Source organism: Anolis sagrei, chromosome 3 (assembly GCF_037176765.1).
Source record: "Anolis sagrei isolate rAnoSag1 chromosome 3, rAnoSag1.mat, whole genome shotgun sequence".
Classification (NCBI taxonomy): Eukaryota; Metazoa; Chordata; class Lepidosauria; order Squamata; family Dactyloidae; genus Anolis; species Anolis sagrei.
Genome location: NC_090023.1, coordinates 181,368,168 through 181,384,870, shown reverse-complemented (window position 1 = coordinate 181,384,870; position 16,703 = coordinate 181,368,168). Strand labels below are relative to the sequence as shown.

Here is a 16,703-nt window from a genome sequence, read left to right as displayed (position 1 = left end):
TGTGTTTTCCATCTTTACTTTGAAAACCAAGAGATGAGAAGACTGCAATGCTACACTCCTTCTTAAAATAGGTAGAGACTTCCTGCCAGTACATTACTGCCTTGGGCAAGTTGTGAAGTTTGTATTCATCCCCTGTCTCTGTACTAGTATTAATTATTGAAGGATTCTGCCTAGGTGGGTCTTTAAGTTGTACATGTTATAAACTTAGGAGTGTGGTTTGTTCTATTAGGTGCAAGCAAAGAAATTATTTAAGATACAGGTTTCAGGGTATCTTGAACTGTTCAGGAAGTGTAGAACTTCAAACTCTTCAGCAATGCCCATTACATCTAGGGGAAAAAAATATTATCAGTCAGTTTGGGAAATAGTATATAGAGGGGTTTTTTGCTTTTTTAAAATGAGGATTCTGTTTTAAGTTCCGCTTGGTAGAGTTTCAACAGCTTTCCAGGCTCTTGTATTTTATTTTCCCAAAATGAATAGCAGTGGCCAATTTTAATGCTTGCTTGACTTCAGCACAGCAGGTGGTTTATCAACAGCAATCTCAAAACAAATGAATTATTTTTTTCTTAAAAACAAAACAAATTCATGAGCTTTTTTATTTTATGATCAGAGTTGTTGGACACAAAGCAAGATATCCTGGCATATTTTGCTAGTCATCGCCCAACAATTCTCAATAAAATTGATTTAAAAAGTGTAAGAAATAGATTTTAAAAAATTATTGATGAGCTGAAGCATTGATCATTAAAATATTAAAATGCATTCAATATTATACACAAGTATTTCTTTTAAAAAGCTCAAAAACAGTACTGCACAGCAAGCTCTAGTCAGTTTGTGAAAGCTTGATGGCACAAAAATGTTTTTGACCTGCCAGCAAAAGGAGAGCAAGGAGCGAGTTCCAAAGTTTGGAAATAACTACCATGAACTCCTTTCTCTTATGCTCACTGAACAAGCCTGAGAAGGTGGAGGGATGAAGAGAAGTGCTTCTCCAGATGATCTTAGAGCTTTAATGGGCTCATAAATGACAATATGGTCCATCTAAGAGTTTATAGTCAAAACCAGCCCGGAAACAGTCAGGCAACCATAAAAGCTGTTGCAATAAGAGAGTTGTATGCTCACTATAGTCAGCTCCAGCTGCTGCCCTGGAATAGGAACAGTGGGGCACTAACCTTAACTGTGCAAAGGTCACTGCTGGAACATGGGCTTCCAGGCTAGAGCTGAATCCAGGAGCTGGTCATTGACTGTAATAAAGTGAACTTGAACTTGAATCCAGGAGTATTGCCAACTGTAACCCTGTATATTCAGGGGAAGTGTTACCCCATCTAATTCAGGCTGAATCCCTAGTCCCGGATTCATCTTTTGACTAACCAGGAGAACCTATGTTTTGCTTGGATTAATCTTCAGTTTTGTTTGCTTTCAGCCAGTCCACCACAACTGTCAGGCACTAGTTTAGCATAGAAATGTTTTCCTTGGAATTACGTTGAAAGGGATAATAGAACAATATATCAGCAATATAATCAATATACTGGTTACACCTGACCCCAAATCCTCAGATGACCTCTCCCAGTAGCTTCGTGTAGATGTTAAACAGCATGGGAGACAGTACTGAACCCCAAGGGATACCATAGGCCAATGGCCAAGAATTGAGGAGGCATCTCCCCCACACCACCCTCTGAGATTGCCCTTCCAAGAAAGACCTCATCTCAGGAAATCTGAGCCAACTCAGATGTATACCATGGACTTTGTCAGACGAGTCTTCAGCAGAGTCATAGGATGTTTTCTCCACAGTTGAGCCACAGAGCCACACGTCACCCCATGCCACCCATCACACACCACAGGCTCACTTCAGGCAGGGCTCCACTACTCAACTGGGTTGCAAGCATCTTACGATGGCCTCATGTGTTCCGTTGAAAACAATGGGTGCAGCACAGGGGTAAACTGCTCTGGGATTGCCCCGCTGATTCTTCATGGAGGCTGGCAAATTGCCGCACAGGACATCATCAGTGTAATGAGGTCCCATGACTGATGGTATCAAAAGCTATTGAAGGGTACAGAAGAACCAACAAGTGCCCAGTCCCCTTGTCCAATTCCCTGTGTAGGTCACCCATCAAGGGGACCAAAGCAGTTCCATAACCTATTTTGAAAGCAGTTTGAAATGAATTTAAATAATCCACCTCATTTTAGGGACCACGCTAGACTTCTTTGTCCAAAAATCAATAGTTAGCAACTGATTTATAATTTATCTAGTATCATTAGATCCTGAGAAGTTTCTTTCAGAAAAGGACTTACCACATTATCCTTTAAGCATATTGGGATGAGGAAGGGGGTTTATCATAAAGAGGTATTAATCCTGATTATAACAGTAGCCTGTAGTACAAAACAAACCCAAATAATGAGGCAACACATACTAAAACAGCTATAGTAAGACCACAGAAGGAAGAATGGCAGTTTACTACATTGCAATCAAAATGTAATTTATATCTTAGTCATTTTCCCCCAAAGGAATCCAGTATAAGGCTGGATCTACTTCTGCCTTATATCCCAGATTATCTTCTTATCCCAGATTATCTGACAGTGTAGATTCATATAATCCAGTTCAAAGCATATAATCTAGGATCAGATCCTGGGATATAGGACAGTGTAGATGCATCTTAAATAAATAAAAATAGTTCCTTGGAAGCTCAGCCTGAAAGTAGAATTCCCTGTTTTCTTAAATTATTATAAAGACAAGCTTACAAAATACATTTCAGGCTGGATCTACACTGTCCTATATCCCAGAATCTGTTCCCATATTATCTGGTTTGAACTGGATTATGTGAGTCTACACTGGCAGATAATCTGGAAGAAACAGATAATCTGAGATCCGAAACTGGGATAAAGGGCAGTGTAAATCCAGCCTAAGTTATACTTACAGTTCATTAGATATCATTAACTTGGTTTTATATATATTGTTTTGAATAAGTATTCACAGATATTAAATTATTCAGCCAGATATCTACTTATTACTCTTATCAAGTTTGTCATGTCTCTTATAGTAGTTATTAATTTAGGTATTAATTCCTTTTTATATATGTTTTTATCTCACTCTGTATCATGATATCTCAAGGCAGTGTGCAAGTGAAATCTATTTGCACATATTACACAATTTAAAACTATAAACAATAACTGCAAAACTATGGCCTTTGTCCCTTTTCACAAATATTAGTATGGCTGACAGACTGATAAAGGCCATGCCTTATTGGCTTCTGCTGTTAAAATTCAATTTCCTTCCACTCCCTTGAACAATGAAGAAGCTGTTCATGTGGAAATCTCTGAAGACAAGATGTAACATCTTGTCAGTGCCAGCATCTTCCTTATATACTGTTATTGCCATGTAGAAATATGTCACCCCACCTGTTCAAGTTTCCCAGCTTTTTTGAAACTCTTGCACTTGTCACCCATCATTTCCATTTTCAGTTAACATGGCAAAAAGGATGCTCCTTCATTTCAGGTTACCATAGGTAATTAAAAAAAATAGTAGCTTCTTTGTTTTCTTCAAAATAACTTTGTGTTGGAAAACTGAAATATTTTAAATAGCCAGTTTATGTTTGTTTTACATTCATCAACATATTCATGAAGAAATAAAAACATACAAATCATAATATGTCTTGAATATATATATATATAGAGAGAGGGGGGGGGATCCTGGAGTCCCCGGTGGAGCAGTGGGTTAAAGCACCGAGCTGCTAAACTTGTTGACCAAAAGGTCGCAGGTTCGAATCCAGGGAGCAGCGTAAGCTTCCACTGTCAGCCCCAGCTTCTTCCAACCTGGCAATTCAAAAGCATGGAAATGTGAGTAGATCAATAGGTATAGCTCCAGCAGGAATGTAACAGCGCTCCATGCAGTCGTGCTGGCCACATGACCTTGGAGGTGTCTACGGACAACGCCGGCTCTTCAGCTTAGAAATGGAGATGAGCACCACACCCCAGAATCGGACACGACTGGACTTAATGTCAGGGGAAAACTTTTAACTTTACCTGTATAGATCCTAAACCCTGTTTGCACCAAGCATTCTGAGTTCATAATACAGTCATTATCATATTGTGCTATATATATATATAACTATATAGGAACCTTGACATGTAAGGTTGTAGTTTGAGTTCACCTTCTAAAGCATATTGTACAGGGAGGGTATGTTAATACAGTGGAAGGAAGATAATACTGAAATTTTAAAGATTTTAGCTGAAATAAAATAGTTAAATATGTAGAATAGGCAGGATTATTTTAAATATATGTGATATTGTGGTTTTTAATGTTTATTTTGTCTTGTTAACTTTTATGTTCATGCTGTTCTCTTTGTATGTATTGATTATGTCACTTGGAAACCGCTCTGAGTCCTCTTGGGGAGATAGAGCGGTATATAAATAAAGTTTTGTTGTTGTAGAATCTATATAAATAAAAATTTAATGTTCGTTTGTGGGATTAACATAACTCAAAAACCACTGGACAAATTGACACCAAATTTGGGCACAATACACTTATCAGGCCAACAAGTGACCATCACTCATAAAAACACTGAAAAACACAGCGAAAGAGACTTAAAAAGCCAAAAAAATACAGCGCATGAGCAAAACCACATATACACATATACACAAATATATACACACACATATACACATATATACACACAGAAAACACATACATGCAGACTGGGCATAGCAACACATGGCAGGGGACGACTAGTATGAAAATAAACAATGTGTCAGTGGCAACCAAAAAAAAGGGAAATAGCACAACGTAGCCAATATCTTAGGACAACCCTAACATTGTCCAGGAGTCAGTGGAAGTCTTGACGTTGCTCTAGAAAGATGATAGTGTTTTCATGCTGTCTGGAAACGCCCTAAGATAACAACATATATTTCCAAGATTGAGTAAAAATATGTAAATATGTGCACCATAACACTAATAAAGTAACTACTACTCATTACATTCATGAAACACATCTACACACTATAGCCAACACACGAATGTATTATGACACACAGTTTGGAAAGCTCTGGCCTAAATATTGAGTTTGTGTATGCGTATTTTACAGTGTGGATAGAAATACATAGTTTGAGAAGCACTACCACATCAGGTATTGTTGTTCCAAATGATATATAGCTTTATATAGTACCTTAAATTGGGCTTGAAGTTATATTGAGTTCTCCCCTTGCTCCATAGTTTTATTAATGGCTGACACATGGGGTTTAAATTCATGCAAATATCTGTTTTCCATGGTGTGATTTTTAAACAAAGCTCTTGGTCTCTGTTGTATTAGAATGTCTTTAATTAAAAAATAAATACATCTTGCTGCTTCCCAGTCATTTAGAGCAATTCTTTCAGTAATCCTTGTTAAAAGCTTTCTATTTGTTATGGTATTAAGTTTGCCACTCTGGGATTTCATTTATTTGGGACTTCTGCCTTGTCAACATTTCTAATTGCCTAATTATGTGCTCTGTTGCTAACATAACACTTTAATCACTCCTCCCTCTCATTTTTCTACTTACGTGAGAACTTAATTTGTTCTTTACCCACTGCTTTGAACAATGAGATTTTATAGTTCATTAAGATAGTTCATCAAATATGCCACAGGTGAAGGAATTGATTTAAGCAAGTCTAGCTATAATCTAGACATATGCCTTTTCTCTTTGGGCTTTCCCTTTGGTACTTCTGTCTTTTTCCATTAAGAATGGTTGAAGTATCATTCATTTTCTGCCCGCAGTATAACTAATCTGCTGAGTTAAGTTGTATTAATTGTGATTTTTAACATGCATTTTAGTGCATGCTGGGGCAGAATTAACCAATTTACATAGCAAAACGTTTTCATGCTAGCTTATTCATAGTGACAGTTGAGAATTGAGCTGTTTAGAAGATGTGTTTTCAAAAAGGAAGTGGGCATTGCTGAATTCTTACTTAATATCTTTTTTTTGTTCTGTGTAGTGGAAATTTCTCTCCTTAGTCTGAGACAGCCATCCAGAACCACTAACAAATACCTTAGATTTTTGCCAAGAAAACTTATAAAAACAGATTTAAAAATCTATTTTAAGATCTTTGGCTATTACCGGTGAGGAGGGTTTTATAGAATAAATTAAATTAAAATATTCTCTGCAAATTTGCTATACAATTTTGTAATGTGCACATTACTGCATGATAGTTTGATATACAGTGTGTCTTTGACTTTGACTTAGGCAATCTCTCGTTGTCCGAGTAAGACTGTCCTCCAAGTTCAGTGTACTGGCGGTGGGTACTGTGGAGCCCTATTCTTGACCTGCATGTTCTCTCGCAGTGAGGGCATCGGTTTCCAGGTGGAAGGTGGTCCTGGTTTGACACGCCTTCCTCTTGGCACGTTTCTCTCTTTCACCCTCCATTTGTGCCTCTTCAAATTCCACAGCACTGCTGGTCACAGCTGACCTCCAGCTGGAGCACTCATGGGCCAGGGCTTCCCAGTTCGCAGTGTCTATGCTAGAGTTTTCTAAGGTTGGCTTTGAGCCCATCTTTAAATCTCTTTTCCTGCCCACCAACATTCTGTTTTCCGTTCTTAAGCTCTGAGTAGAGCAACTCAGCATTTGGGAAAAATGCTGCACTTGCAGAGCTCAGGCGGTGTTGTATTTCAGTGTCAATGTTGACTTTTGTGGAGAGGTGGCTGCCAAGGAGATATATATATATATATATATATATACACACACATACATGCACGCACACACACACACACAGTATATATATATATATCATAAAATAATTTTAAATGTTATCATTTAGTAAATCATTACCTTAACAGTACTGGCTGTTTGAAGACTATTACAAAGGCCAGAATTTGCTGAATTTTGTCTTGAATTCTGTGCCAAATTTAATTAATTTAATTGTGTTCTAAAGAGAAAAGAAGGAGCCCCCGGTGGCGCAGTGGTTTAAAGCACTGAGCTGCTGAGCTTGTTGATCGAAAGGTCGCAGGTTCGATTCCGGGGAGCGGCGTGAGCTTCTGCTGTCAGCCCTAGCTTCTGCCAACCTAGCAGTTCGAAAACATGCAAATGCCACAGGTTCAAATCTGGGGAGCAGCGTGAACTCCAGCTGTTAGCCCCAGCTTCTGCCAACCTAGCAGTTCGAAAACATGCAAATGTGAGTACATCAATAGGTACCGCTCCGGCGGGAAGGTAACGGCGCTCCATGCAGTCATGCTGGCCACATGACCTTGGAGGTGTCTACGGACAACGCTGGCTCTTCGGCTTAGAAATGGAGATGAGCACCACACCCCAGAGTCAGACATGACTGGACTTAATGTCAGGGGACTGCCTTTACCTTTAAAGAGAAAAGAATGATCTATTTAACACAGATAATGGTGGAGGTCATGGTGCCCATAACAGTCATTTATTACATTTGAATCCCATTATTTTATTTTATTTTTACTAACGAATACTGCTCAATTCACTAACAACACTTTTTCTGATCTATAGCGAGCCTAAGGTAAAGTTATCACAGGGGTTTATCGGCAGGGTTCATTCAGCTGTTTTGCCATTGCCTTCCACACAAAAAAAACCCACAAAAAAAAACTAATTGCAGAATGAAATCATTAGAATCATTTCTAAACTAAGTGGTGTTGGAAACGTATTTTCTGTTTTTCCAATATGTTCAAGGTATTCGAGAAGAATTTCCCCTCAAATACAGAACTACATTGCTCCTGTATACAGCATTAGACTCTTTCTTGTTACAGGGCTTTCCAAATTTCCAGTAAATTGATTATGTGAGCAAACTTTATGAGATATTTTAAAGCAGAGAATGGAGAGCTACCTGACAGGTATTACATTTCCTGCAATATCTGGTGTGATCTAGATGACCTTCGAGATTGCTTCAATCACTATTTCACTTTGGAATTCATTTTAGTGGAGAACTTGTAAATGTTCTGAGATTTGGGAATTCAAAGCAATTGTTTGTCCTATATTTTTTAGATTTAATTTGCAGTGGTGGTTTTTGTAGGAAGGGCTGAAAGTTGTGAAGGCTGTGAAACATTAGTATTAGTGTAAGAATTGTGTGCATAAATGTATGGGTTTCCTAGTTATAGCAATCTGAAAAATATTTAAAACATGTATTTCAGACTTAATTGAATAACATTCAAGTCAATTGAGTCTGACTTTTCCATAGAAAAACACAAACATTTTTCATCAGACATTACTGAATATTTTGTAGAATTATATTATTTACATTACTATTTCAACATAACCATAAATATATAACATCATAATAATGGAAAATGTAAAGATCGGACATTGCATAGATATTATGTTCAGATGATTTTTTAAAAATAAAATTCAATTATTGCAGAAAGCCATTTCCTGGTATTATAATAAAAGTCATTTATGAAAGACTTGGATATAAGTACAACTTGACTATCCCTTTGCAGAAATATGAAAGACTGCAAAATTGTCCACATACTTGGTTCACAGCTGGGATGTTTAATTGATTGTACAGCCCCTTTAAATTAGTGGCTATTGCAGTGTTTTACTGATATTTTATTTAATTTGAGTTGAGTTCTTGTTAATTTCTGTATGTTGTGGTTTTATGTAGATTGACATGTTTATTTTATAAATGTTGATTTAGTGTGTGACATCATTGTGTACTACTTTGTAAGCCACCTGAGTTCCTATTGAGAGATGGTGGCGGGGTATAAATATATTATTATTATTATTATTATTATTATTATTATTATTATTATTATTAGTTTGCCCTCAGATGGTTCAGTGTATATAAACTTTCAGATGGTTCAGTGCATATAAACTTTGTTTAATGCACAAAATTATTTAAAATACTAGCCGCCCCTGCCACGTGTTGCTGTGGCCCAGTCTATGTATATGTCGTTTGTCTGTGTATATATCTGTGTATATATGTGTGTTTCTGTATATATGTGTGGTTTTGTGCATGCATTGTAATGTAATTTTTTTTGGCTTTTTAAGTCTCTTCCGTTGTGTTTTTCTGTGTTTCTATGAGTGATGGTCACTTGTTGGCCTGATAGGTGTATTGTGTCCAAATATGGTGTCAATTTGTCCAGTGGTTTTTGACTTATGTTAATACCACAAACGAACATTACATTTTTATTTATATAGATTGTAAACAATTATCTCCAGGTGATGTGTCTCAGAATTGGCACAAAGTCTCCATTTACTCCAAATTTTCGGGTAGAATTTGGAGCAACCCATGACTTTTGTTAACCTGGTTTAAGGCAGTGTTAACCCACTTAACCACCACTTTAGCCACTACAGACCTAATACGCCCTCCTTTTGGAATAACGGTTCTGTGTAAATATGCCCAACGTCAATTCTCAGCATTTTGATAATAGCCCTGTTTGCTTCTCGTTCTCCTCTGCTTGATCTCCACCCACAATACATTGTGAAGCAAACACCATAGAAATAACAATGGATGTTAACTGATAACTTTATTTGTGAAGCCTTTTTGAAGAGAAGAGAAAACGAGTTAGCACTTAACTAATGATAGGTAATCTGATTTTCTAGCCCTGACAGTGATCTGTCTATACTTGCAAAACTTGCAAAGTTACATGTTTCTTTCTTCCAGTGGAACTTTTTTTCTAGGTTTTCAAGTATGCAGAGTTTTTTTTTTCTTGGCAAAAGGTAAAAGGAGTGATGTCAATCCTCATGAAGTCTTTGTTTCTTTGTATTACAGTGTTCCGACATTCCAGAGCCTCCCTGAAGAGATACTCAGTAAGCTTGCTGATGTCCTCGAAGAGGTACTTGAATTTGTTTGGGGGCACATTATGAGGTCTAAGTATGAGGCACTTTTTGAAAAAGTATCCTAACTAGTCACACTGTTTAGCATATTCTACTTCAGTGGGGATCCTGTTTTCTATGAAATTACAAAGGCTTGACTCACATATGCACTGTAAATTGTAGTAAAGCATGCATTTCGGGTTGTTTCTATCAGGTTATATTTATGGTGATTCACAAAGACTAACCTCATTTAATAATAGTGCTGAGTTTTTGTCACGATGCCAGGGCTCTGCCTTATTCAGGTAGAGATGAACCAAACAATCACCCAATTTGTATCAAACAGTTTAATTAAGACAGCATTTACTTTCTGGCTGTTTTAATAGAATATAAAACAAAACTGACAGCAAACACTGTTGCAGGTTCAAGATAACATTGAAGTCAAAAGGTCCAGTCCAGTGGTAAAACCTGAGTTCAATGAGCAAAGTCCAGGGATCAAGAGTCTATTCTGTAGTTAAAAGCCAGTCCAGAGATTCAACATTCTGGGGTTCCAAGGGGTCAAGAGACAGTTCAGGATACTGAAAATCCAAAACCTGGGGGAAACCAGGAGCATCTGCCACCAAAATAAGACAAATACTTTTCTCCTAAATCAGTCCCAAGGCTAGCTCATTATATCCAGCTGCAGCCTATCTCTTGCATAGCCCCACCCTTAATTGCTTTCACCCATGAACTCTTACTTACAGATTACTCAATCCTTTAGAACTAAGACTTACATTAACCCTTCCATCACCAACTGGTAGGCTTATCACCACCAACCACCATCAACTACAGAACATGATACATGACAGTTTCCCAATGAGGAATGTTGACCAATCCAGACTGGATCTTCACTGCCCTATATCCCAGGATCTGATTTCAGATTATCTGCTTTGAACTTAATTATATGAATCTCCATTGCCATATAATCTGGGATAAGAAAATCTGGGGTCAAATTCTGGAATATAGGGCAGTGTAAAGGGGGCCTCAGCTTACATTTGGGATTCAATGAAGTACATTTAAAGGGTTTATTTTGGACTTTTCCCCTACTTTACTCGATGCGATTTAATGGCCTTCACACTGCAATATGCTTTGACAGTATGTGTTTTGTAGCTGCTGCAGTTTGAATCCAACTTCAAACTGAATTATATGGTCTGTGTAGATGTGCTCTATTTTTCAAGGTAAGTTTAAGTAAAATCAAGATTGTTTATGCATATGTCATAACAGCCTTCCTAATTTTGGTCTTTCAAAATTCTGAAGGAAATATCCCAGGGCCATTGAACAGGTTATACTTTTAAGCCTATGAAGCTTCCAACTCATTATATTTTCACCAGTTTCAGGATGGGTATTTGGCGTGCTTTGGAGAGTTTAGGAGGTGCTGCTGGTAGTCAGGCATGGCTAATACCGATACAAAGGCTCATGAAAACAGGTCCTTTCCATCTGGTCAAGTTCCCCTTCCCTTCTCTGTGCTTACCAGTCTGTGGTTCCTGAGTATTTTTTATTTAATTTATATCCCACATTATGCCAAGCACAGGATTCAAGATGGCTAACATTTAAAAACATGGCACAACTCAAAAACATATTAATACAAACATTAAAACAGCATAAAAGGACATTTAAAATTGAAACACGCACAGCCATTAAAAGTACCATCTGCATGACAAATTATAAACCATGTACCTTCCTAAATAAAGAGGTTATGCCCTCTTACTACAGTAAGCAATAACTGACATGGTTTAATATGTACTTTCAGTCTGTTATTTGTTGGACATAAAGCACTGTTACTTTGGAAATAAGTAGTTCTTTTACTGGCTTGAGTTAATGGAATGTTCAAGACTAATGAACCAGTCTTGTTTTTCTATGTCAATCCTGTACCCTTACACCTCCTTTTTGCTCTATAGATCTGCTACTTTTTGATTTAATTTTGATGAGCCAGGCTTTATGTAATTCTTTGCAATTAAGATATAGAGAAGCTAGAATGTTGATGAAACATTTTAATGACCCTCAAGTCCTAGAGGACGTGGGAAGACTTGTTTGCTCATTCAAAATTCATTAAATACATATTAATTTCACACCAAACTCCATCTAAATGTTGTTTGCAATTTTCCTACCTAATTGCTATCATCACACCTGCAAAATTACATAGTACTAAATCCTGTAGGTGCAATTAATGACTATCAGTATGTAATTATGTGACATCTATACATACGAAATAGTTTTCTTCTCTTTATGACTATAGCTTTTCACAAAGATTTGATCTGTAGAAGCCACTATTAAAAGGCTGAAAAAATGATGTGAGTTTGTTGAGCTACCAAGTAAAATAATGTCCATTTCTTAGAACCATAGAATCATAGTGTTGGAAGAGACCACATGGGCCATGTAGCCCATGCAGGAAAAGCACTATCAGAGCACCCCAATAGGTGATCATCCAGCGTCTGTTTAAAAGCCTCCAAGGAAGGAACTTCCATCATACCTAGAGGTGGAAAATTCCAGTGTTGAATAGCTCTTACAGTCAGGAAGTTTTCTAATGTTCATCTGGAATCTCCTTTCCTGTAATTTGAACCCATTGCTCCAAGTTCTAGTTTCCAGGGCAGCAGAAAAGAACTCTTCTTCTCACTCTTCCTTTCAAATATTTAAATATGGCTATTGTGTCTCGCCCCGCTCTCAGCCCTAGCTTCTGCCAACCTAGCAGTTCAAAAACATGCAAAATGTGAGTAGATTAATAGGTACCGCTACGGCGGGAAGGTAACGGCGCTTCATGCAGTTATGACGGCCACATGACCTTGGAGGTGTCTATGGACAACGGCGGCTCTTCGGCTTAGAAATTGAGATGAGCACTACACCCCAGAGTCAGACATGACTGGACTTAATTTCAGGGGACAACCTTTACCTTTACCTTTTTATTATGTCTCCTCTCAACCTTTTCTTCTGTAGGCTAAACTTAGCCAGTTCTTTAAGCCAGTCCTCATAGAGCATGGTCTCCAGACCTTTGATTCTTTTAGTCACCCTCCTCTTCCAGCTTGTCAATATCCCTCTTAAATGGTGGTGCCCAGAACTGGACACAGCATTCCAGGTGAGGTCTGACCAAAGCAGAACTTTCCTTCGTCTAAACAGTTGTTCCCAACCTGTGGTCCGTGGACCACTAGTGGTCCGCAAGAAATAAAATATGGTCTGTGGCTTCACCGTTACTACACCATGAAGTGACTGGTCTCACAAAACCCTCTTCTAGTGCTGAGGCATATTAAATATGATTTTCTGTAGGTGAGCAGATGGTGACTACTGGATGGGATATGTTCTGTATCAGAAACTAGAGCTGATATGGTTTATCCAATGCAGTTTTCTGAATCAGAACCCCAAATAACCAAACCGAATCTAAAGTTGACCAAAACCTGATTACTGAATGTATTTATTTATTTCAAACATTTGTACCCCGTCCTTCTCAACTCCCTAGGGGGGACTCAGGGTGGCTTACAATCGGCAGCAGTTTGATTCCAACACATACACCATAACAATATACCACAGATTCAACATTAATTAAAACATTAAATTATAAAATAGCAATTTAAAACATTTAAAACATTATTATTACAATAGCAATATAACTGCATCCATCTGTAACCCTTTTAGTACTAATGTTGGAGAGTGGTCCCTGGTCAAGTGGCCCCTTGTCAAAAAATGGTTGGGAACCACTTGTCTAAACCAGGCCTGGGCAAACTTCGGCCCTCCTTGTGTTTTGGACTTCCAACTCCCACAATTCTTAACAGCCTGCTGTTAGGAATTGTGGGAGTTGACGTCCAAAACATCTGGAATTGGTCTAGACGCTATATTCCTTTTGATGCAGCCCAAAATCACATTGGCTTTTTAGCTGATGCATCACATTGTTGACTTATGTTTAACTTATTGTCCACTAAGGCTCTAAGATTTCTTTCACATGAACCGTTGTCAAGCCAGGCATCACCCATTTTGTGTCTATTCATTTTGTTTTTTATACCTAAGTGTAGTATCCTCCATTTCTCCTAGTTGAAATTCATTTTGTTAGTCTTGGCCCAGCTGTCTAATCTGTTAAGGTCATTATGAATTCTGATCCTGTCTTCTGGAGCATTAGTTAGTCCTCCCAATTTGGTGTCTAGTTCCCTTTAGATCTAAAGTTAGTTCCTTTGAGATCTGATTTTCACTAGTATTTATCTGTTGCCTTTTTCCATTTTGATATAGGACATAGAATAGCTATTTAGCAAGAAAACTATGACTCTTTCTTGGACACCTTTATCTTGTGTCATGCAAGGAAAAGTGTTATTTGAGGAGAAAGTAAAAAAGGAAACTTGTTTTTAGGCCATGTATATGGGTAAGAGGACAAATCTGCAGAGATAGAAGTATAAAAAATGTGGATTTAGTTTGAGCAAGAAGAAACTGTAACCTTTAGTTAATTCTGGATCACTTGAAATGGAAAATACTTTCGCTCACTATCTAATTAAAGTAGACTGTTAACTGAAGCATACTCATCATTTAAAAATGGTGATCTCTGAGGATATATATATGAATTCTGCGAGTCTCAAACTACTTATTATGAACTTTTGGTTGGAGCAACAGCCACTTTTTCAAGTTTCTACCTGTCTCCATTATAATTTGTTCAATTCTTCAGGTCCTGGTGTCACTTTTGTGCCTATTTCCATTTCACACATAGAATTGCTGACTGCTGTTGATGGGGTCAGGGAGTACTGATTTTTAATACTAACACATGACTAAGACCAAAGAGGAAATATTTTTCAAATAAGCACACTTCTAACTTTTTTTACATGTTAGAAATTTAGTGTGAAAGGGAGTAGCTGAAGCAAGAAATTGGAGTGAGCAGAGGATGCAAGCCTTCTGTGGCATAAACTCCAATATTTCACAGATGTAGTCAAGCAATGTCAGATTGTGATCGAGGTGCCAAAGGTTATTAATGAGAACGCATAAACTGGGATCGATGGTAGCAGTTTGCTTTCACCTGAGCCTACTGGGAAGGGCCCTTCTTTCCTTCGCTAATTGAATGCAAAGTATTTTTACACTTCGAACGCGCTTTGCAGCAACTAAAGTAAGCAGATGATGAAGGCAGGAAATGAGAAGAGAAAACTCAAACCGGGGCAATTCTACATAGCCATTTAAACCAAGGTCCCTTCTACACAGGTCCTGAAATGTGGAAGAAACCAAGAAAAGGGGGTTTGGTAGATAAGTGGCATTTGCCGAAAATGCATGCCGGATCACATTAACGACCAAAAAAGACGTGTTTAAAAGGTGTGCTTAAAATCTGATTAGGGCTGAAAAATGTGCAGATTTGCATCACTGTATATTCCTGCAGTCAAGGAAAGTATGTGACTTTGTTCCTATCCACTGCTGTGGACTGCTCCGGTGCATTTTAAAATCCCAAAACAGCTGATGAGGGCTGTAAAGAAATGGAGCCACGGCGTGCATTGGCGTATATATTTTGTAAATACCGAGACGTGTTCAGACTACTTTATACTGCCTATGTAGAACTGTCCTCAAACACGTTAAAAGCAGCTGAAAAAGTGGAATGACAAAGGATTAGTCAGGACTGCTCCTGCCAAATCGGTACCTTTGGAGAGTAGACTGTAACCTTTTCGTAGATTTTGACACTTATGTGAAAAAGAAAATATTGTTTTAGGTTCTTGTAGGTTTTTTCGGGCTATAGGGCCATATACTAGAGGCATTTCTCCTGACGTTTCGCCTGCATCTATGGCAAGCATCCTCAACCTCTGAGGATGCTTGCCATAGATGCAGGCGAAACGTCAGGAGAAATGCCTCTAGAACATGGCCCTATAGCCCGAAAAAAGCTACAAGAACCTAGTGATTCCAGCCATGAAAGCCTTCGACAATACATTAAATATTGTTTTCAAAGGACCTACTTGGGCAGAATGTAACCAACTCCAAAGGTTTGATGTTAAGTGATATCTGCAAAGACTAAGGATGAAAAATCATCTTCAGATATCATAAAAAGAAATGAAGATTCATGAAATGTGCATTTTCCTGCAACTAAGTGATATCCAGTCCATTGGATTAGATAGCACTGAAGGCAGAATAAAAAAAAGAAAATATTAAAAATCATAAATCTATATAAATAAAAATGTAATGTTCGTTTTGGGGTTAACATAACTCAAAAACCACTGGACAAAGTGACACCAAATTTGGACATAATATACATATTAGGCTAATAAGTGACCATCACTCTTAAAAACACTGAAAAACACAGCAGAAGAGACTTTAAAAGCCATTTAAAAAAATTACAACACATGCGAAAAACAACACATATATACACATATACACAAATATATATATACACACACAAAGCACATATACACAGACTGGACCACAACAATGCATGGCAGGGGACAATTAGTCTATATAAATTAAAATGTAATGTCAATTTGTGGGATTAACATAACTAAAAAACCATTGGACAAAATGACACAAAATCTGGACACTACACCCATAACAGACCAATGAGTGACCATCACTCATAACCCCCCCCCCCAAAAAAAAATAGCAGAAAGGACTTAAAACCCCCCAAAAGCTAAATGACGATACAGAAAAAAAGGGAAGAAAGAGGGGGAAAGAAAGAAGGAAAGAGAGAAGAAAGCATGGAAACAAAAGAGCGAAGGAAGGTAAGAGGTAGAGAAGGAAGAAAGGAGAGAAAGAGGAAAAGAGAAGGGATGGAAAGAAAAGGATAGAGAAAGAAGGAAGGAGAGAAGGAAAGAAAAAAGGAAAGTAAGGAAAGAGGGAGCGAAGGAAGAAGAAAAAGAAAGGGAGAAAGGGGGAGGGAAGGAAGGATGGAAGCAAAAAGCAAAGGAAGGAAGGAAAGAGGTAGAGAAGGAAAGAGAAAGAGGAAAAGAAAAAGGGGGAAGGAAGGAGGTAGAGAAGGAAGGAAGAAGAGAAGAAAAGAAAAAAGGAAA

General features: G+C 37.8%; 1 protein-coding gene across 2 annotated transcripts in view; it reads left to right on the top strand.

The window, feature by feature from the left end:
* PRKG1 (protein kinase cGMP-dependent 1) overlaps nt 1-16,703 on the top strand; it is a 926,264-nt gene that overhangs the window by 677,706 nt on the left and 231,855 nt on the right. For both annotated transcript variants that reach the window (XM_060768793.2, XM_067465712.1), the window contains exon 5: nt 9,683-9,746. In XM_060768793.2, the coding sequence (XP_060624776.1) occupies nt 9,683-9,746 (64 nt within the window). The remainder of the gene's footprint in view (nt 1-9,682; nt 9,747-16,703) is intronic.